This window comes from Taudactylus pleione, unplaced genomic scaffold, assembly GCF_031769625.1.
Source record: "Taudactylus pleione unplaced genomic scaffold, aTauple2 ptg000374l, whole genome shotgun sequence".
NCBI lineage: Eukaryota > Metazoa > Chordata > Amphibia > Anura > Myobatrachidae > Taudactylus > Taudactylus pleione.
Genome location: NW_028284775.1, coordinates 2,881,288 through 2,905,094, shown reverse-complemented (window position 1 = coordinate 2,905,094; position 23,807 = coordinate 2,881,288). Strand labels below are relative to the sequence as shown.

The 23,807-nt window shown below is 46.6% G+C and overlaps 1 protein-coding gene across 2 annotated transcripts in view; it reads right to left on the bottom strand.

The window, feature by feature from the left end:
- ATG3 (autophagy related 3) overlaps positions 1-23,807 on the bottom strand; it is a 61,332-nt gene that overhangs the window by 3,486 nt on the left and 34,039 nt on the right. For both annotated transcript variants that reach the window (XM_088444948.1, XM_088444947.1), the window contains exons 10-11: positions 19,045-19,200; positions 7,986-8,113 (exon numbers count right to left, since the gene is read on the bottom strand). In XM_088444948.1, the coding sequence (XP_088301074.1) occupies positions 7,986-8,113; positions 19,045-19,200 (284 nt within the window). The remainder of the gene's footprint in view (positions 1-7,985; positions 8,114-19,044; positions 19,201-23,807) is intronic.

Below are 23,807 nucleotides of genomic sequence, written 5' to 3'. Positions count from 1 at the left end.
ACTGCTACACAGGACCTCTACTTAAGAAGAAACTCCTGATGATTTATCAGGTGGCCAGGTATTCACCCAGCGTTCAATGTAGAAATGCTTCACATGCATTCAGCGCACTGCAATGACGGTGTGCTGGTAAGGGAAAGGGCAGAATGTAAAATGTTTGCTTTTGCCACTTTGGGCAATCCTGAAACCATCAGGGGACATCTGGGTACAACAGTGACAGCATGTGTCAGACATGCTGCAGTAAATATAGGGGACTATGCCTGATTCAGAGCCGCTCGTAAGCGGCCGCTCGTTCGTTCCGAGCGATGTTTACACAACTGCGCATGCGTACGGATTGTAATACGCATGCGCGAACCAGTCAGTGCGGCCAAAAATCGTTTGTTCGCTAAATAGCGAATGCCTGCTATTTTGAGTGACATGAGGATGCGTATGTGGGTGGTAACAGGGGAAGGTGCTTGAAAACAGGGAGTGGAGATCAGAACGCAGGCGTGCTTAAAGGTCAAAACGGACGTTTTATGGGTGTGCATAATTAATACAGCAGCGTCATTGACCACGTCACTGGGTTATTTTATAGTCAGAACTGCTCGCAAGATTGTGGTAGGAAAAACCAACCACAAGAATAGCGAGTAGTTCATACGCTGGTCGATGTACTCGATTAATCTAATAAATAGCGGACATGACGTAGGATGCGAACGGCCAGGGGGTGTAGTTTTCCAAAAAACGACCGCATGTTTTGTACACTCGTTCAGACCTAGAGGCGTGAACAGACCGCAAAGAGCGAAAGGTTCATTAGAATAGCCACCCCTATTTTCTGAACGAGCGAGCGCAAATAGCGTCCAGCTCTGAATCAGGCCCTATGTACCAAGGCCTGGACAGAGAAAGTAGAGAAAAAATACCAACCAATCACCTCCTGTCACTTTACAGGCTGCGTTTGAAAAATGACAGCAAAGCTGGGTACACAGTAGACGATAGGTCGTCCGTTCCCACGGATTGGAGCCACATGTCGTGTACAGTGTCTAGTGTGTACACAAGATATGCGTGCTCCCATGGGTAGTTAATGCCATCTCCCATCGTCCCTACTGCAGGGCCGGCGGGGGATGTCACTGACGATGCCATATGGAAGTTTCTACTTCAGGGTCCATAGGGGGTCCACAGGGTTGACCTTGGGGTATAGGTTGGGAACCAAATCCGGGCACCACGCAGTTAAAGCTTTTAGCTCCCAGGATGCACTTGGGTCCACTCTCCCTATAACCCCACCCCCAAGCCAGAGGCACCTCAATTTAAGTTGGTGCCCGGCCGGAGTCGGGTCACCGTTTAGTGCAGTGGGGAGCTGATTAGAAAAAATAAAGCTTAGGGGCTGCTAAAGGCCAAAGTTTTTTTATTTTTACTTTGGATTCTTCAGAGCGGCAGCGTCAGACTGTCCATAGGACGTCTAAGCTGCCGCTCCGTCACCCCGCTGGCGCTGAGACGCCAGTACAGATCTGGGGATCTCAGCGGGACCCAGAGTCTGTACTAGCCGGACTCTGCGGGCGCTCAGGACTGCTGCCGGATCCACGGGGAGCAGGTAAGGCGCGGGTCACCGCTTGCGGTGATCCGCGCATTTGAAATGCAGTCCTGTGCCTCCGGTCTCTGGGGACAGACCGGAGGCGCCGGCAGTGGCGGCGGGCTCCCCATACCCCGTGTGTCCACTAGACCACCAGGGACTTAGTGTTCGGTGCAGGGAGCCGGCGTCCCGGGGGTTAATAGCCGGCCAGGGGAGGCAGCCTTCCCTGTTACAGCGGCTCCTCCCCTCAGCTCAGCGCGCCTTTCAGTATCTATAGTCTGGCGTCGCTGAGCTGCTTCCTCCGCGGGCCACGCTTCTTCTGAGGTCTCCAGCGGCCATTTTCTTGTGGTGCAGCAGAAATCTCTGGAGATGGCAGTGAGTCCAGTCCCCCTGCGTACCTCACCATCAGGTCAGTGTACACAGCGCTGTAGCCTTCCCAGACACTGAATCTGGGTAAGTTGCCTGCAGTGTAATAGTGCAGTATATTATATGACATGTTTATGTATATATGTGTATATCTGCATTGTATGTGACTTATGCTAGTGCTGACTGTCTGTACTTTATTCTCTCACCTGTCAGTGTATATCTATCCCTTTTCCTTATCTGCCCTAATACAGCTGTACTTGGGGTGGTTCTGAGACCTCACATTTATATACTTGTTAATATTTGTGAGGTTTGTCACATACGGTTGCGTGCTGCGCGTTGCCATATTTTGAGTGGAACTGTGTGTTGCATACGCTGAAAATGGGTTCCTGCAGCTAATTTTTAGTATCAGTCAGGACCAGTATAGCGCTGCTTGATCGCAAGGCTTGGTCAGATATGTCTGACCAGGAGATAGAGCGTTATACTGCACCCATTTTTACTATCCTGCAAACCATGTGCTGCAGGTGTTAGTGCCGAGGATTTAACTCATAAAGGGTTCTGTATGTGGCGTCATCGGGTGCCGGCCCCTTTCACGACCCCCTTGGGCGGTTTGTTTTCTCGGGATCCTCTTAATTGCGGATCGCCGGGCGGGCCCCATTGTTGTACCTCACTTGGGGTTACTTCACCATACTGCCCTTTTTCATCTCAGGGTATCTCGCAGTTTCTGGCACTCTTCCCCTGTGACACAGACTATCGCTCCCTGCATGGGTTTTTCGAGTATATGAATTCTCCCTGGTGTCACAATAGTCTGTCATGCCCCTTGCAGGGATTACCACAACAGCCACCCTGGGTGGATGTCGTTTTTCTACGAAACGCAAATTGGCGTGGTTGACGCCCTGTGGTTACTTCCCAGTTGGCTCTGCCGTAAACTGGATACTGTTTTGGGCTCTTTCCCTCTTACACGGGGGGAAGCCTATTTCAAGTATTATTATCCCTGCTTTAGGGCTGGTGGCAGGTCCATTCTGGTTAGAGTGAATGTTGGCCTGCACCTGTATCATACACCCTCAGTATTACGTGCCTTCTGGTTCCCTGTTGCTGACTAGCGGGGGGATCGCATGGCGGGACTCTGGCTGTTGCCAGTTATGAGGTATTACAACAGTGTTTGGCCTCCTGTTCCAAATTCCCTGAGGGTCATCTCGAGCCCCTCATGGGGTGGATGGGCGTGTTACTCGTCGGATTACAGACGTTACTACGCATCCCATTCCTGCGTGGTCGGATTCTTCTGATCCGTAGGTGGTAACTCTGCCTGAAATCAGTATACTCGCTTTCAGGGGTTGTTACCCATCCTACCATGGCTATAGCATGGTTGGTTAATACTATTGCATACTGAGCTGATGCATTTGTAATGTTTTTTCCCCACCAACACGTCTGGGGTTCAAATGTATTTGGTCGCTCACGTAATATATGCAGTTGTCATAGGTGGACATGCCTATATTGGATACCAGTCTCCTAACTTTCAGAGTTCCGGCTGCGACGGTATCCTCCGTAATACCCTATGGCTGCGCTCTGGGAATGCAGAGGTGCAGATACCATCTATAGGGTAGATCTTGTTGGGTCCTGACCTTGACAGTGGCAGTACAAATTTCCCGCCTTCAGCTATGCCCACTACAGGGCCTCAGACTAAGTCTATTAAGTCTTTTTGTCCTCTGGGTCAGCCTAAAGGTCTGTTTCTTCAACCGAGCAGGCCTGGACTGCCAGCCGATCCTGCTTCTGAACCTACGGATATATCGTCAGCATGACGAGACAGGCCTACCACTGGGAGATGGCGATTTTCTCAGTTCGACCGGTACTAGTGTCTAGTTGCCGCGGCTACGTGGGTACGCCCTCTCTTTGCTCAGGCGGCCTATTTCCATGTGATGGTACGCAGGCCCTTATTCGGACCCGAACAGGGCCTTACGAATCCAGAAAGCTATACAGTTGTTGCGGTAAGCGAAGCTAATTGGGCCATCCCCAACTTTCTCAGCGAGGGACTGGATGTTCTGCTTTCTTTCTGGTGCGGTGGCCGAATGGTCCTCTTTGGCCTATTCTCTGTCTCAATTCCCTGAACCAGTTCCTAAAGCCACCTGGGCTCAGGAGGCAATCCCTATGCTCCATCATACTTTGTTTGGAACCTGGGGACTTTATGGTATCACTGGATATACAGGACGCGTGCCTACGGGTACTTACAGAGACCTTGCCTCAGCATGGACTGAGGTTTGCTGTATCACAGCACTTACGGTTTTTCGGGCTCTGCCTGTTGGGACTGTTCTCAGCCCCACGGGGGTTTACCAGCGTTTTGGATTTTCTGACAGTTCTTCTGTTCAGTATATCCCAATGCTCCTGTACCTGGATGGCCTCCTGCTCTTAGCAGGATAACCGGGGTACTTTACAGCCGGGTCAGGTTGACTGTGGCTTCTTCAGGGTGCAGACGTTTAATCAATGGGGAAAAAGTCCTCCCTGCATCCCTCTCTGGGTATTCTTCACCTAGGAGCCCTGCTGGATTCTCAGAATCTGAGAATTCTTCTGGCATAAGACGGCATCTCCACTCTTCCATTAGGAGTACTTGGATGTCTGCGCAGTCGACATATGTCTTTACATTCTGGGATGCATGGTCCACTATTCAGTGTCTGCCTTTGGAAGGGTGGAATGGGCTTAGTTCCATTCCAGGCCTTTCCATAATTGGCTTATCTCCAGATGGAACAAGTTTTTTCTGTCTGATCACTGTTCAAACGATGATGCTCTCCCCGAAGGCAAGTCGGTCCCTTTTCGGGTGACTATGACCATCTCGTCCAGGGTACTCTTTGCTAAGGACAGTGTCTGGTTCGCATCCATTTCAGTGCAGTTGGATGTCTGTCAATTCCACCCTGTCAATTAACTTGTTGGAACTTTAGCCTGTCTTGGGCCTTCCCTCTGGCATAGCCCTTGTTTCCCGGTGAACCTGAAAAAGTTCAGTCCGACAGGGTCAGAACAGTGGCTTCCTTTTTAGCAATACTGTTCGTTGGGTGGCAATGTCAGGTATGTCATACATTCGGACATTATCTGAGGGTCTCCTCCCAACCATCTCGACAGTGTTCATTTCAGGTGCTCTCCATTGGGAAGCGGGAGTCCTCAGCCGTCACGACGTGCATCCTGGGGACTAGTCTCTTCCCCAAGAGAGGTTTCATCTCCTGGTGAGCAGGGGGGGGCCCTCCTGAGGTGCCACTCATGGCCTTCTGACTATCACACTATGGTGTTACAGTCCAACTCTGGGGATTCTGAAGCAACCTTCAGTGACTCTGTCGGTGAAGTGGTTCTTCCAATTTGCGTACCTGTGTTCTCCAGTCTCCATTCTTCCTCGAGGGAAGTGTTTCAATCGAGACAGAGATGCTTTCCTGCTGGTGGCTCCTGATTGCCCCAGATGTCAGGGGTACTTGGTTTTTCGGAGTCTCTCCATCGACACTCCATTCCTGATGCTTCACTGCCCAGACCTGTTGTCTCAGGGTCCTGGGGTTTGCCTTGGACCTGGGTCGTTTGTCTTTGACTGCGTCCCTACAGTGGTCTTACGGCTTCCCTGGCTTTGTCATCGTTGGAATGATTAGAGCACATGGATCAGCTTTTGCTGGGACCTACCACAAACTGTGGCAGCCATAATTCTTATGGTATTATACCTATCGATACGATCCTCTGGTGTCCAGGATTTCCAGATATTCTGGCATTCCTTCCGGCTGGCTTGGGTTTCACCCTCGGCCTGGCCTTCCTGACAGTGCAGATCTCTACACTGTCAGTATGATTAAGATATGGAATTGCTCCGCTCTGATATCCAGTTCATCCTTTGGAGTGTTTTCTGGATTATGCCTCCATTTGTCCTCCCTAGGGACTCCTTGGGAGTTAGGAGTGGTTCTTCGTTAACTCCGGGGAAAGTTAATGGAACCGCTGGTGGTGATAGCCATTACATGGTCTATTGCTTTGGCTTTCTCTCAGGGAGTTTATATCAACCAGGTGAGTGTCGGAATTGGGAGCGTTCTCATGTGGCTCCCTCTTCTGGAGGGCATCTTGTCAGGGTGTGAGTTGCTCTCACCCTGTGTTTCTTCTTAGTGATTTTTAGGTTCCATATTATTCTGGAACTTATGGTGCGGCCATTCAGTCCCCAGTCCTCTCGGCTGGTGTGGCCTCATTGACTGTGGTCCGGCCTCTGTGGATTTATGTGATCCATTCAAGTTCCTGACGGAAATCGGACTCCTTATTGGTGGTCTGAGATTTCTGGTTTTAACAGGAAAGGATGGCCGGCCTATGGCCATATGTTGGCTGGTCGGCCTCGTATGTCTTCTTCAGGGGCCTACCCATGGGTAGGCCTTTCTGTTGTTGCTGCTTGTTTTTTCTCAGGCCATGTAACCCTCGTGGGTGGCTCGCTGTGGCCTTGGCTGTTTTGCCTTGCTAAGTGGCCAAGTGGTCTTCTGTCCACACCTTTTTAAGGTTCTAGGCATTGTTTTCCTTTGCCTCTCAGGATGCTTCCTTTTTGGCGGCGGATTCTCCTCTCAGCACAGGAGCGTCCCCTCCCTTGGTTGAACTGCTTTGGGACATCCCCAAGGTCAACCCTGTGGACCCCCTATGGACCCTGAAGTAGAAAACAAGAGATATGGTAAGAACTTACCTTTGTTATCTCTGTTTCTACAAAGTCCATAGGGTCCACAGGGCGCCCGCCCTGACGCACCTGGCTTCAAATGGGCTGTGTGACTGGTCACCGGTTTTCCGTCTCCCATTTCTGTGAGTATGGTTATCGAGTGTTCCAGTTTTCTCTCTTTTTCTCTCCTCCTCCGGCCTTTGGCTACTTACAAACTGAGGTGCCTCTGGCTTGGGGGTGGGGTTATAGGGAGAGTGGACCCAAGTGCATCCTGGGAGCTAAAAGCTTTAACTGCGTGGTGCCCAGATTTGGTTCCCAACCTATACCCCAAGGTCAACCCTGTGGACCCTATGGACTTCGTAGAAACAGAGATAACAAAGGTAACTTCTTACCATATCTCTTGTTTTTTTGAGCACAACAGATCATTTAATGTAGTTTCCCGTTCCAGTTTTATTTCTGTAACCGAATCATTTGGTTTGATTTGACTAAGTTACTATTGAATAGTGATAGGACACCTATTTCAGCCTGCTGTGTATCTGTATCCGGACATACCCCCTAATCTTGGTGTGTTTTGACTTGTATTTTATTTCTCAGTTCTCAGTCAGTCTCTCTCTCTCTCTGTCAGTCTCTCTCTCACATTAAAAAAATTGAAATAACGTAGGTACTAATTAACACACCTGTGCTCAAGTATGGCTATCCTTAAAACCTAGACTGTTAGTGTGCCTTGAGGACCGTGGTTGAGAACCTGATGTATGCACTTGTCGCATGCTGGGTGCTGTCACCTGTGACGTCGGCTGGGTACACATCGACTGATGTGTACCCAGCTTTAGGAGCAGATTGGTTGGTACTTTATCATAGTTTGCCATCTCTCTCCAAGGTTTAGTACATAGACCACATAATGTGATAATTAGGGCTGTAAAATATGAGCAGATATCTTTAATAAGGCCCTGAAACATATAAGCAGACTGGGGTGTGGTTTGCTCATTTTAGTGGCTAACATACTATGATTGAATGTATCGGTCATTTCAGTACCATTAAGCTTCATAAAAGGAGTATTCTTAAACCCATGTGCTACATTTTCTACAAACAAGTAATTCTATCCCTTACTTTGCCTGTAGTAAATAGAAGTCAAGAATCTTTAACGACATGTAAATGCACTATTGCTTGCTGGGAGACAGTATTTTGTGCTCTGGGCCTCCCCACTATGATAAAACTGCAAAAGAAATGTGGATCATTTGATACTGGAAAGCACAATGCTTTTATCAGCGAGATCTGTCTGTTCTATCCTGTGATGCCGTTATATAAGATAGGGGCACATTGTTTACATGTAAACTGACGATTGCATTTCTACTACATTAAATGTGATTATAAAAACACATGTGCGCACACACATACACCCCCACCTATGTTTATAGAGTTTAATGTGATCCTGAAAATATTTACCTGCATGGGTGGACAGAACACATTGCTGGTGGTGGGAGATGAGGATGATTCTCAATAGTCACAGTTTTCTTCACGTGATCTTGGCTAATGTCTTCATACATGTTTTCTACTGTCAATGGCTGACGTTGCTAGAAATTTCAACATAAACCAAAAAAAATATTGTAATACAAGATTTAGATAATTTTAGTACATTAATTTTGAGCATTATACTTAAAAGGAGTGCGCTAGAGTCCAATGAATTAAAGGCAGGGGTGTTATCTGCAACTATTAAAATAGGACTCATTTAAAAAACAAGAGATATGGTAAGAACTTACCTTTGTTATCTCTGTTTCTACGAAGTCCATAGGGTCCACAGGGTTGACCTTTGGGGTATAGGTTGGGAACCAAATCCGGGCACCACGCAGTTAAAGCTTTTAGCTCCCAGGATGCACTGGGTCCACTCTCCCTATAACCCCACCCCCAAGCCAGAGGCACCTCAGTTTGTAAGTAGCCAAAGGCCGGAGGAGGAGAGAAAAAGAGAGAGAAAACTGGAACACTCAATAACCATACTCACCGAAATGGGAGACGGAAAACCGGTGACCAGCCACACAGCCCATATGAAGCCAGGTGCGTCAGGGCGGGCGCCCTGTGGACCCTATGGACTTCGTAGAAACAGAGATAACAAAGGTAAGTTCTTACCATATCTCTTGTTTTCTACTTCAGGGTCCATAGGGGGTCCACAGGGTTGACCTTGGGGATGTCCCAAAGCAGTTCAACCAAGGGTGGGGACGCTCCTGTGCTGAGAGGAGAATCCGTTGCCAAAAAGGAAGCATCCTGAGAGGCAAAGGAAACCAATGCCTAGAACCTTAAAAAGGTGTGGACAGAAGACCACGTGGCCACCTAGTAAGGCAAAACAGCCGAGGCGCCACAGCGAGCCGCACACGAGGGTCACATGGCCCGAGAAAAAACAAGCATCAACAACAGGAAGGCCTACCCATGAGTAGGCCCCTGAGGAAGACCTACGAGGCCATCCAAGCCAACATTTGGTTATAGGCCGGCCATCCTTTCCTGTGAAAACCAGAAATCTCAGACCACCAATAAGGAGTCCGATTTCCGTAAGGAACCTGAACGGATCACATAAATCCAAAGAGGCCAGACCACAGTCAATGAGGCCACACCAGCCGAGAGGACTGGGGACAGAATGGCCGTACCATAAGTTCCAGAATAATATGGAACCTGAAAACCACTAAGAAGAAACACAGGGCGAGAGCAACTCCCACCCTGACATGATGCCCTCCAGAAGAGGGAGCCACATGAGAACGCTCCCAATTCAGACACTCTCCTGGTTGATATAAACACCCTGAGAGAAAGAGAGAGCCTAAGCAATAGACCATGTAATGGCTATCACAACCAGCGGTTCCATTGACTGTCCCCGGAGGTAACGAAGAACCACTACTTACTCCCAAGGAGTCCCTAGGGAGGACAAATGGAGGCATAATCAAGAAAACACTCCAAAGGATGAACTGGATACCAGAGTGAAGCAATTCCATATCTTAACCATACTGACAGTGTAGAGATCCGCACTGTCAGGAAGACCAGGCCAAGTGTGAAACCCAAGCCAGCCGGAAGGAATGCCAGAATATCTGGAAAACTTGGACACCGGAGGATTGTATCGACAGGTACAATACCATGAGATTTATGGCTGCCACAGTTTGTGGTAGGTCCCAGCAAAAGCTGATCCATGTGCTCTAATCATTCCAACGATGACAAAGCCAGGGAAGCCGTAAGACCACTGTAAGGACACAGTCAAAGACAAACAACCCAGGTCCAAGGCAAACCAAGGACCCTGAGACAACAGGTCCGGGCAGTGAAGCATCAGGGATGGAGTATCGATGTAGAGACTCCGAAGATCCAAGTACCCCTGACATCTGGGGCAATCAGGAGCCACCAGCAGGAAAGCATCTCCGTCTCGATTGAAAACACTTCCAAAGACCTCGAGGAAGAAGGGAGACCGGAGAACACAGGTACACAAAGTGGAAGGACCACTTCACCGACAAAGAGTCGCTGAAGTTTGCTTCAGAATCCCCAGAGCTGAACTGTAACACCATAGTGTGATAAAGTCAGAAGGCCGTGAGGGTCACCTCAGGGGAGCCCCCCCTGCTCACCAGGAGATGAAACCTCTCTTGGGGAAGAGACTAGTCCCCGGGATGCACGTCGTGACGGCTGAGGACTCCCGCTTCCCAATGGAGAGCTCCTGAAATGAACGCTGCCGAGATGGTCGGGAGGAGACCCTCGGACTATGTCCGAATATGTGACATACCTGTCATTGCCACCCAACGAACAGTGTTGCTAAAAAGGAAGCCACTGTCCTGACCCTGTCGGACTGAACCTTTTCAGGTTCACCGGGAAACAAGAGTTATGCCAGAGTAAGTTAATTGACAGGGTGGAATCGACAGACGTCCAACTGCACTGAAAAGGATTCGATCCAGACACTGTCCCTAGCAAAGAAAACCCTGGACGAGATGGCCATAGCCACCCGGACAGGGACCGACTTGCCTCCGGAGAGAGCATCATCGTTTGAACAGTTATCCGACAGAAAAAACTCATTCCATCTGGAGATGAGCCAATTATGGAAAGGCCTGGAATGGAACTGAGCCCATTCCACCATGCATCCCAGAGTGTAAAGACATCTGTCGACTGCGCAGACAACCATGTACTCCTAATGGAAGAGAGGAGATTCCGTCTTACGCCAGAAGAATTCTCAGATTCTGAGAATCCAGCAGGGATCCTAGATGAAGAATACCCAGAGAGGGATGCAGGGAGGACTTTTTCCCCGTTGATTAAACGTCTGCACCCTGAAGAAGCCACAGTCATCCTGACCTGGCCGTAAAGTACCCCGGTGATCCCGCTAAGAGCAGGAGGCCGTCCAGGTACAGGAGCATTGGGATATACTGAACAGAAGAACTGTCAGAAAATCCAAAACGCTGGTAAACCCCTGTGGGGCTGAGGACAGTCCCAACAGGCAGAGCCCGAAAAATTGTAAGTGTTGCTGTGATACAGCAAACCTCAGCCCATGCTGAGGAAAGGTCTCTGTAAGTACCCGTAGGCACGCGTCCTGTATATCCAGTGATACCCTAAAGTCCCCAGGTTCCAAACATCGTATGATGGAGCATAGGGATTTCCTCCTGAGCCCAGGTAGCTTTAGGAACTGGTTCAGGGAATTGAGACAGAGAAATGGCCAAAGAGGACCATTCAGCCACCGCACCAGAAAGAAAACAGAACAACCAGTCCCTCACTGAGATAGTGGGGCTGGCCTAATTAGCTCCGCTTACCGCAACAACTGCATAGCTTTCTGGATCTGTAAGGCCCTTGTAAAGAGGGCGTACCCTCCTACCCACGTAGCCGCGGCAACTTGACACTAATACCGGGCGAACTGAGAAAATCGGTATCTCCCAGTTGTAGGCCTGTCCCGTCAGACTGAAGAGATATCCGTAGGTTCAGAAGCAGGATCGGCTGGCAGTCCAGGCCTGCTCGGTACTGGATATGTCGGCCCTTGTAGATGCAGACAGTCTACGAAGAAACAGACCTTTAGGCTGACCCAGAGGACAAAAAAGACTTAACAGACTTAGTCTGAGGCCTTGTAGTGGGCATAGCTGAAAGCGGTAAACTTGTCGTTAGTAATACTGCCAATGTTACTACAATCTTGTCAAGGTCAGGACCAAACAATATCAACCCTAAAGATGGTATCTGCACCTCTGCATTCCCAGAGCGCAGCCATAGGGTATTACGGAGGATACAGTCGCAGCCGGAACTCTGAAAGTTAGGAGACTGGTATCCAATATAGGCATTTCCACCTATGACAACAGCATATATTACGTGAGCGACCAAATACATTTGAACCCCCGACGTGTTGGAGGGGAAAAAACTTTACAAATGCATCAACCCAATATGCAATAGTATTAACCAACCATGCTATAGCCATGGTAGGATGGGTAACAACTCCTGAAAGCAAGTATACTGATTTCAGGCAGAGTTACCACCTACGGATCAGAAGAATCCGACCACGCAGGAATGGGAGGCGTAGTAACGTCTGTAATCAGACGAGCAACACGCCCATCCCCCCCAGGAGGGGCTCGTGATGACCCTCAGGGAATTTGGGACAGGAGGCCAAACACTGTTGTAACACCTCCTATCTGGCAACAGCCAGAGTCCCGCTATGCGATCCACCCGCTAGTCAGCAACAGGTAACCCGAAGGCACGCAATACTGAGGGTGTATGATACAGGTGCAGGTCAACATTCACTCTAACCAGAATGGACCTGCTACCAGCCCTAAAGCAGGGATAATAATACCTGAAATAGGCTTCCCCCCGTGTAAGAGGGAAAGAGCCCCGAACAGTACCCAGTTCACGGCAGAGCCAACTGGGAAGTAACCACAGGGCGTCAACCACGCCAATTAGCGTTTCGTAGAAAACGACATCCACCCAGGGTGGCTGTTGTGGTAATCCCTGCAAGGGGAATGACAGACTATTGTGGCACCAGGGGGAATTCATATCCTGCGAAAAACCCCTGCAGGGAGCGGTAGTCTGTGTCACAGGGGAAGAGTGCAAGAAGCTGCGAGATACCCTGAGATGAAAAGGGCAGTATGGTGAAGTAACCCCAAGTGAGGTACAACAATGGGGCCCGCCCGGCGATCCGCAATTAAGAGGATCCCGAGAAAACAAACCGCCCAAGGGGGTCGTGAAAGAGGCCGGCACCAGATGACGCCACATACAGAACCCTTTATGAGTCAAATCCTCCGCACTAACACCTGCAGCACATGACTTGCAGGATAGTAAAAATGGGTGCAGTATAACGCTCTATCTCCTGGTCAGACATATCTGACCAATCTTGGCGGAAATATTAAGCAGCACTATACTGGTCCTGACTGATGCCAAAAATTAGCTGCAGGGACCCATTTTCAGCGTATGCAACACACAGGTCCATCTAAAATATGGCAACGTGCAGCACGCAACAGTATGTGACAAACCACACAAATATTAACAAGTATATAAATGTGAGGTCTCAGAACCACCCTAAGTACAGCTGTATTAGGGCAGATAAAGAAAAGGGATAGATATGCTAGTGCTGACTGTACTTTATTCTCTCACCTGTCAGTGTATAAGTCACATACAATGCAGATATATACATATATACATAAACATGTCATATAATATACTGCACTATTACACTGCATTCAACTGCCCAGATTCAGTGTCTGGGAAGGCTACAGCGCTGTGTACACTGACCTGATGGTGAGGTACGCAGGGGGACTGGACTCACTGCCATCCTGAGAGATTTCTGCTGCACCACAGAGATAAAATGGCCGCTGGAGACCTCAGAGGAAGCGTGGCCCGCGGAGGAAGCAGCTCAGCGACGCCAGACTATGGATACTGAAAGGCGCGCTGAGCTGAGGGGAGGAGCCGCTGTAACAGGGAAGGCTGCCTCCCCTGGCCGGCTATTAACCCCCGGGACGCCGGCTCCCTGCACCGATCGTTAAGTCCCTGGTGGTCTAGAGGACACACTGGGTATGGGGGGCCCGCCGCCACTGCCGGCGCCTCCGGTCTGTCCCCTGAGACCGGAGGCACAGGACTGCATTTGAAATGCGCGGATCACCGCAAGCGGTGATCCGCGACCTTACCTGCTCCCCGTGGATCCGGCAGCAGTCCTGGGTGCCCGCAGAGTCCGGCTAGTACAGACTCTGGGGTCCCGCTGAGATCCCCAGATCTGTACTGGCGTCTCAGCGCCAGCGGGGTGACGGAGCGGCAGCTTAGACGTCCTATGGACAGTCCGACGCTGCCGCTCTGAAGAGTCCAAAGTCCAAAAAAAACTTTGTCCCTAAAAAAATAAAATAAGCTTAGGGGCTGCTAATCAGCTCCCCCTGCGCTAACGGTGACCCGACTCCGGCCGGGCACCAACTTAAACTGAGGTGCCTCTGGCTTGGGGGTGGGGTTATAGGGAGAGTGGACCCAGTGCATCCTGGGAGCTAAAAGCTTTAACTGCGTGGTGCCCGGATTTGGTTCCCAACCTATACCCCAAAGGTCAACCCTGTGGACCCCCTATGGACCCTTAAGTAGAAAACTACATTTTCTCCCTCCCACATGTACTTCAGGGAGTGTTAGACGGTTAGTGCGCCATCACTTATAGACTAGTACACAATTATTCAGACAGGGACAGCCAGGCAGAACCCTGGAAATGCGGCTCTAGATGTAAAAACAGACGCAAGCTCTACTGTAGCAGGGACTGGTGTGAATGATTAAATATTCTCGGTTAAGCGCTGTGTAACATGCAGCCATTATATAATTAAGGAGATAAATAAAATGGTCAGTAAGTAGTGGTGAAAGTCATTTGTTCTCCTCTGTCAGTACATATTGCAGCCTGGATAGATTTAGAACATAAATTACTAAAGGATCATAAAAAATTGTAACATAAAAAGGAGAGATGATAAATGTAACCACATTTACCCCAAAGTATTAATATAAAAAATAGTTTTGCATGGAAAGGTCAGTTGTAAATACACAATCTTCTATATATTTAAGTACTTGGAACATGTAAGTGGTATACAAAATTGACCTAATATAAAAAGACCTCTAAAGGGGCCTATCCATTAAAAGATAAATTTGAACGATTTATTGTTAGGGTCGTTCAATTTATCTGCTAATGGATAGGCTCTGAACGATAGAAATGCTCAGTTCCGCGTCCGACAAATTGGGTCTTTTGTCTCTCCAACATGTTGGTTAATTATTGTTTATCGCTGACAGATATTAGAAATATCTGTCGCGGTAATGACGAACGATTTTTTTTAATGAAAATGAATAGAAATATAAAAAAAAAATCCACTCCCAGAATGATGTCATGCAATATCATTTGTCGTTTGCAAAAATCTGTCGTCATGTACATGACAGATATCTGTCACTGCAGACCCAGGAATTTTCAAAAGATAAATAATTTGTCTTTTAGAAAGATCTTCTAATGGATAGGCCCCTTTACAAATATATTACGGTAAAATATGTTTCAAAAGTCTCCATAGCAAGACATAATTGAAATAATTCACCGATGTACTGTATATACATCTGAGTAGGCCTACACTGCAACTTCCGGAATTACATAGTTATTTGTGGCTAAATTTCAGTTTTAGCAGCGGTCTTACAGAAGTTTACGGAGATCCTGTGTATGGAAGGCGCATTAAGTTCCCTATCATTACAAGCAGCAACACACTCTTCATTATAAGATTAAAGTCTGCATTTGAAAGGATATTGTATATATTCAATACATAGGTTCAGCATTATAACAGATTGCCGCTTTACATTTAGTGGCAACCTTGTAGAAAAAACCCTGTGGCTTCCATGAAATCGGCACCCATTACATAACCCCTATTGTATGTTTACCTTTTTGTAGTGCCACAGGAGGAGTGCTTTAATTTGCCTATAGATGCTGAAATAATAATTCCATCTTTCTTGGTGAGGAAGTGGGTTTAAAATGTGATATTGCCACATTTATTTTAGTGTGTTCAGCCAAGTTCTATGTGGGGCGGATCACTTACAGACTAAAAGACGCAAACATTTAGTATCTTTGTTATTAGGGCAATTTTAGGTTTTTGTTAGTTCTTTAAAAAAAAAAAAAAAAAAAATGTAAATGTGAAATGACCACTAGATAGATCAAATCACAAACGTGTTCTGTTTGAAATCCTACTTCCTAGTATATTTTAATTTTTATATAATAAATGATGCAGCAAATTTTAAGTGTAGAGACCTGGAATCGTAACAGGGTTCAAAAACTTTATAAACTTTCAGTGTTGCAATGTAGTTATCCGTTAAGTCTTAAGCAAGTTTGTATTTTGTAATATTGAACAACAGGAACAGTAGAAACACATCACCAGAAAGCAACTTCTTTATTTTTAGGGACCACAGCTTGGTGGTCTGCAATGATTACATTTACATTGAGGTACAAAACACACCTATCATACAAATAAGGGACATGTGAATGATGCTCGTCTTTGAAGCACTGAGGTCACCTGAAATAAATATCTTACTGCAAAAGAAAGCAAAACAAAACACCAAAGTGTCTAACACAGAGATTGTGTGTCTGGTCTGCTTCTCTGTCTTGGCGTCAGGGTGCATTTCATCCCTGCGCTGCTCATACTTTTATCCTCCCTTTGATGAGACTATTTTGACAGTTTTGCGCTAGTCCCATTCCAACATTAATATGCCTAATTTTTGTTTAGTGTGCCCACAAAAATCTATACCTTTAATTTCTCAGATGCCTTTACATTTTTAGAAAGCACCCTTAATTTGTTTATACCTTCTCATACTTCAATTAAAATCTACCCAAAAATAAGTATTTTTATTGAAATTGCAAGAAACTGAACCTTTCCAAAATAGCAAAAAACAGGATTCTATACATGTGTTTATAATAATATGATAATGCATTTTTATTCTACCACCAATTTTCACAATATAAAAAAAAAAAAATTATATACGTTTAGGAATTAGAGATGTGCGGTTTGGTTCTCCAGAAATCCGAATCCACCCGAACTTCGTGAATCCGGATAAATCAGAGTCACGGTTCTAATCTCCTGAGGAGATCCGGGTCGCGGTTCTGATCTTTTTGCAGTTCGGAATTCATATTTTAAATCAGAATTTCGGGTTTTGGATTGCATAAATTTCATGATTTTAGCGGTTTTTAAAACTTTTTTTTTTTTTTTTTAAACCTACTCCTCCCCCCCCCCCCCCCCCACCCCCCAATGTGGAAAATGTAAAGTGCGATGCTGGCTAATTACACACAATCACCAGACAATAACTACTAAGGAGGCATGTTTTCTTCTGCCTTTCCCCACCTCACTGAAGTCCATGACTGCAGTTTTGATGTATATTGAGTGGGACTTGTGGGCCACAGTGAAGGAGTGACTAAAGTGAGCATTATAGGCAGGGGCTGGCTTGCAACTTTTAGCCTGGTGGACAAATGCATGCAGGCGGCCCTGGCAGAGGAGTAGCGTGTAGCCAGGGTGCCCGAAGAATATGCCTGCTACGCCGCCGCCCCCCCCCCTCCTCAAGTGTTTCATGGAGGAGGCGGGTCCATATGGGATTAATGTAAGCTAAAAATAAAGATTAGGGCAGCCCCCCGTCGTAGTGCCCATATGCGGTGCCCCCGTGTGCCACAGGAGAGAACACCCTTATGCAGGCCTCCAGTAGTGCCCCCAGTAGTGATCCCACCTATGCAGTGCCCCTTGTGCCCCAGTAGTAAGCCCCTTATATAGTGCCCCCAATAGTGGTACCCCCTATTGCAGTGCCCCTTATATAGTGCCCCCAGTAGCAGTCCACCCCCATGCAGTGCCCCCAATAGTGGTAACCCTTATGCAATGCCCCTTAAATAGTGGCCCCAGTTGTAGTCTCCCCCCTATGCAGTACCCCCAGTATTGCCCTTTACATAGAGCCCCTAGCAGTGGTCCCTCGATGCAGCGCCCCCCAGTGGTAGTCCCCTCCCCCTATGTAGTGCCCCTAGTAGTAGTCCCCTCCCCCCTATGCAGTGCCCCTAGTAGTAGTCCCCTCCCCCCTATGCAGTGCCCCTAGTAGTAGTCCCCTCCCCTTGTAGTCCCCCCCTTTGTAGTGCCCCCAGTAGTAGTAGTCCCCCCCTTTGTAGTGCCCCCATTAGTAATAATCCTCCCCTTGTAGTGCCTCCAGTAGTAGTAGTCCCCCCCTTGTAGTGTCCCCAGTAGTAGTAGTCCCCCACCCCCCTTGTAGTGCCCCCAGTAGTATTAGTAGTCCCCTTATAGTGCCCCCAGTAGTAGTAGTCCCCAGTAGTAGTCCCCTCCCCCTTGTAGTGCTCCCAGTAGTAGTAGTCCCCCCCCTTGTAGTGCCCCCAGTAGTTGTAGTCCCCCACCCCCCTTGTAGTGCCCCCAGTTGTAGTAGTCCCCCCCTTTATAGTGCCCCCAGTAGTGCCAGAAACCCCCCCCCCCAGTAGACACACGTAATATAAATTAAAAAAAACAAACACTTACCTGAATCCCCGCTACCGCCGCCGCTGCCGCCATCTGCTCCTCCGTCTGTCCTCCCGGGCCGGGCCGCTCTGCATTATGGGAGAGACGTCACATGACGTCATGACGCCTCTCCAATTACCCACTGCGGGAGCCGGAAGATGGAGCGGCTCCTGCAGCCAATGAGACTCTATCAGACTGTCATTGGCTGCTGATCTAAACAAACACAGCTGCCGGAGCCGGCGGCTGTGTGTGTGTGTCAGTGTAGCGCTGACCGAACTCCGTCCGGTCAGCGCTACACACACGGTGCAGTCTGTGTCACAGTGACACAGACTGCACCGCCCCGCAGCCCGCATAACGCTGCGGCCCGGGGGGCACATGGCACCCTGCCCCCCAGCCCAGCCCGCCACTGATTATAAGGAACAATGAAGTCACCCCAGACTTCTATGCCCTTCATAAGAGCACTGGCTGGCAACCTTGTAAGTTCATATGGTCTAACACCTCAGTGACTTTTTCATATTTCTGAAAAACAGCCACATATACGGTCAACTCTAAACTTGAATATGGAATACACCTAAAAAGTATACTTCAAAGTGGGCTTATATCCTAGCATTTAGAAAAGCATTCTGTCTATTGCTAAATTGCCACTACACCACATTCATTTTTTATTTCTACTGTCTCCAATGCCCCAGATAAGTATTACATGCATTCAGCCCCTGTATGAAAAGAAAAACATAGGCAATACATACTTAATGGGGTTGTAAACCTAAGCAGGATTTGCCAACTGTGAGTGGGTCTGCTTGATGGGGGCAGTGATCAGTGCTGTAATAACATGCATGTAACAGATCACAACCACAGGCTGTCCCCTATCTACGGCACTAGAAGCCCCCCCCCCCCCACCTTCCTCATGTAATGATGCTTAGGAGAAAACTCCTTGAAAAACCCACTCAAAAATAAAACTCGTAATTTTATAGAGTTTTACCATAAAAGTTGGCAACATAAATTTACCACAATTTTATAAATAGTGGATTTACTTTACAATCGGACGTTGTCTTTCCTCAATGACGTACCTCATCGTAACCGAACAGCCAAAGTCTTGGTGTTTGATAATACTTGTCATATGTAATGTAAAGGTCATATGTTCTGGTCTGTAAGATAGCATCTTCACTGCCAACTTCAGTTTTTGGTTTGCTGGCCTCCATGATTTTAGTTGTGTCCACAGTTGCCTAGTTTAATATGACAAAAACAGAAAATATAAAAATTCTCCTTTTTATCAAAAAAGATATTTTTTATTCCCTTAGGCACCTTTTTTGACCATTTAACATCAGATCTATACTCCATGCAGGTTTTCAAAAAAGTATCCTCAACAACAGTGTTCACCCCACACATTCTCGAGTGGTCCGTCAAAATTCCCGTTGCCCGTAACCCGATCGAAAGTCCCGCTGCACTGTAGTTTCATATAGACACGCCAGCACAGAGTGACTTATTGGCCACATCACAGTGCAGCCTCACAGCCTCCCCCTCTCCTACCCGGAGACCGCAAAAGTAAGTGAAATGTCGGGTGAGTGGGTGGAGGTGCACGATGGGCTGCTGCTTACCAACAGCGATACATTTTGGTCACCCACCCCCTCCTTTGTTTTTAGTTGGCGTGTCTTAATGTGAGTGACCCAACATGCAAATAGGGATTTTTTGCAACCAATTTTGTTATTCCTACTCTTGAAGCGATTTTGAAAATGAGGCCAGGGGCGCAGAGAGGGGTGGAGGGGATGATGGGTACTACTTATCCAGGCTGGCTGGTGGGCAGGGAGAAAGGAGACTGCTGCTGCTCAGTGGCAGCAGTCTCTCTCCCCAGCCCAGGTTCATGGTGCGGTGTGCTGGGCTGCGGAGGGTCAGCACCAGTCTCCTCTCTCTCCCTGCTAGTGTGTGCGTGTGTGTGTGGCCATGCCTCCCCATACTAGTCACTGCCCTGGACAACCCTGATTGAGGCCCTCTGATCTCTTCCAACTCAATAAAATTTTGAGAACAAATACCTGCACACAAATTAATAGTAGCTAGTTATTGATTACTAAATGACCCTGTACGATAGCGTGATATAGGGTATTCTCACAGACGGGTGTGCAGCCTTAACAACCAGGATAAAACTTGAAATGTAGAAGAAAAGAGTAGTTGTATATATTAGGCGCACGAGAGTTACACTTTACTTAAATATGTTTAAAATGGTTGTCCCATTTCCACTGGGTAGGAAAAAGTCAACAGTGAAATATTAAGGTTAAAATCGAAGAAAAATAGATATATACATATAAATTGTGCCAGAAGAATAAAGATATTGTATAAATCAAGTGCCTGTCTACTGTGTATTATTCATAAGTTGGTTTATCAATATGTAGCGGTTTGCTGGATTTTCCTTCTTTATTATTTATCACCTGATCTAGAATCAAGCTGTGGATATACGTGGAGAATCTTTATTAATGATAAGTAATGGAGATTAGACCAATCAATAGGCTATTTTTCCCTTACTGTTTAAGTAGATTTTCATACATCCTGTTTAGTTATACCACATCTGTTGAGATGTTCAGTGTTACTTTGGCCTTAGCTGTAGAAAAAAAAAAAACTGATGGATAATTCATACAATGTGATCCCTAAAATGTAATGCGAATTCAGCTTTAGGGCCGTATTCAATTAGCGGTTGTTATCGGCTAATTTTTCGCCGATGATGTCGTTTTCACTTATCCTCATTCAATTTCAAAGACTTTTTGCAGGTGCGAAAAGTCTGTTGAAAAACAGGGATAAGTTTTCACCACTGAATAGGTGGCGGAAAAAAGTGCAGAATTGGGGTGCAGACAAAAAAAAATAAAAAAAAGTACCCTGCACCCCTTGTAATGTCCCCTTAAAGTAATCAGTGTCAAATTATTATTATTTTTTTTTTTTTTAGATAGGACACCCCCAAAAAAAGGGGTTTTGTTTTTTGGGGGGGCAAAAAAATTATAATTTGGGGGACAAACTTATAAACTAGCGAAATAGCTTCAGGGAGGGTCCCCAAGTATGCGGCAGGTGTTTTCTAGAATGCGTTTGGTTGCGGCAGGTGAATTTTTGCATAATTTTTAAAGTTCACTTTAGGGACTAAAAATATACAAAAAATGGCAGCTGCTCAATCAATCTGGCAGTACTTTTCAGGTGCATGAAATGGAGGGGTCATATCAAGTAGAAAAAGGGGGGGTTAACCCCCTATTGTTCCTCAGCACACTGAATTATACTTGCAACAATATATGAAGACTATATGGTAATAGAAATTCAGAGATATTAGTTGCATGCATTTGCAAATACATGGGAAGCTGCCAGGCAACTAATATCTCTGAATTTCTATTACCATATAGTCTTCATATATTGTTGCAAGAATAATTCAGTGTGCTGGGGAACGATAGGGTGTTAACCCCCCCTTTTTCTTTTTGGACTTAAAGATATGCTTGCACCCATTTTCATGTACCCCAAATTTGATGGGACTAGTTATTTAAAAAAAAAAAAAAATTAAGCTAAATGCTATTCTTCACCACTTCTTTAAAAGACACATTAAAGCACCTGTCGCGGCCGTTTAAAAACCAAAAATACCTTTAGCAGGCCAATTTGGGGGTACACCTAGTGATACCCCATGTTAGACCATCTTTTGGGGGTGTCAGGCTGATTTCCCCAAATCTGACAGCACTTTTCGCTGATTTCAGTTTCGCCGGATACCGTTTTCGCTGATTTGGAAGTGAATACGGGGAATAGTGGGGACGAGCCAGATACTTTATCCCCAGGAAAAACGGCGAAAAGTCCGACCTCTGACTTTTCGCCGCTAATTGAATACGGCCTTAGTTGCAAAAACCTATTTAATGGATAATTGGTACAATGCAATCTACCAAAATTACAAATCCGGAGTGTAGTGACTCAAATAATGTGTGAGCAGTTTTATTGCCTTATTTTTAACACCACATTACACTGTGGTATAGGATTAAGGAGTTCCTTCATTGCATACCCATCTCCTGATATACTGTTTAAACCACGCTCTGTATGTAATGAAGGAACTCCTTAATCCTATACCACAGTGTAATGATGTGTAAAACATAAGGCAATAAAACTGCTCACATTATTTGAGTCACTACATTCCGGATTTGTAAATTTGGGAGATTGCATTGTACCAATTATCCATTAAATTGGCAACTAAAGCTGTATTTCCATAACATTTGGGGGATCACATTGTATGAATTATCCATCAGTTTTTTTCTACAGCTAAGGTTAATGCAAAACTGAATAGCTCAACAGATGTGGTATAATTAAAAAGGATGTATGAAAATATACTAAATCAATAAGGGAGAAATAGCCTATTGATAGGTCTTATTTCCATTACTTAACATTAATAAAGATTTGCCACGTATATCCACAGCTTGACTCTAGATCAGGTGAACGGACTGTAATAAAGAAGGAAATTATGTTCAGCAAACCGCTACATATTAATAAACCAACCTATGAATGAGACACAGTACACAGGCACTTGTTTTATACAATATCTTTATTCTTCTAGCACAATTTATATGTATATATCTTAGTTTTTTCTTCGATTTTAACCTTAATATTTCTCTGTTCACTTTATCCGGAAGCGGTATGAAATACCGCCGGCCGCAAGGCCATGAGTTTGAATCCCGGCAGCGTGAGGCAGACAGCTGGAGAGATCCCGGCAGCGGCAGCCCGACAGCACTGGAAATCCCGATCGTCCCTAGGTAGGTACTTACTAACCTAACCCCCCTAACCCTATCCTTCCTTAGGGGTGCCTAACCCTAACCTTCCCCCCCTGTGCCTAACCCTAAAACCCACTCAAAGTGCCTAAACCTAACCCTCCTTCCCAGCTGCCTAAACCTAAGTCCCCTGGGGGGGGGGGGGGGTCTAACTCTAACAAACCCTCCCCTAGCCTGACCCTACCCCTCCCGGGGGTGCCTAGCCCTAAGTCCCCCTGGGAGCCCTAAACCTTACCCTTCCCCCCCGCGGCTGTCTGCTCGCGGCGCCCGGCATCCCTTCGATCGGGATGCCGGGCGACAGGTCTCCCGGTGTCGGAAAAATGACAGGCGTCTAAATTTAGACGCCTGTCATTTAACCCTCACCGGGACAAAGCAGTCGGGAAGCTGGCTGTCAGGCTTACGTCAGCCAGCTTCCCGATTGCATCCCTTTTATCCTTCCCAGTGGAAATGCAACAACAATTTTAAACATTCACTTAAATGTGAAGTTTTACTTAATGTGGCTCTTGTGGCCCTAATATATACAAGCACTCTTTTCTTCTACATCTCTTCCAACTCACCTGACAGCTGAATACTCCAGCAGATCAAAAATTAGTTCCACATGCCACCAAAAGACAGCTGAAAAGATAGTGACCCCAACTTTTCTTATTTTCAAATCATGTTATCAATTGGTAAAATTGATAATAGAAAAAAAAAAAAAAAGGGTGTTCAAGTCAAACTATGAATATTAACTTTAAATAAATCCGTTGTCAGGCTAGGACCCTGTAAATGATAAGTAGGCTTTCAGCTAAAGGTGGTGCAAGACAGGCACTATGGATGCTTTCACTTTTATGGAAGCAAAAGTACATATGGGGCCGATTCTAAGTCGGGAGGAAAGCAAACTTTGCACTTTGGCAGAACCATGCGGCACTGCAGGTGATCAGGTTTCAAATGTGCAGAGAGATTTGGATTTGGGAGAGACGAGCCAAACTCATACCTAAACTGCGGCGTAAAAATAAAGCTGTCCAGTATTAGTGGCTACATGAAAAAGCAGACAGCATTTACTCTGCATAGAAACAATACAAATG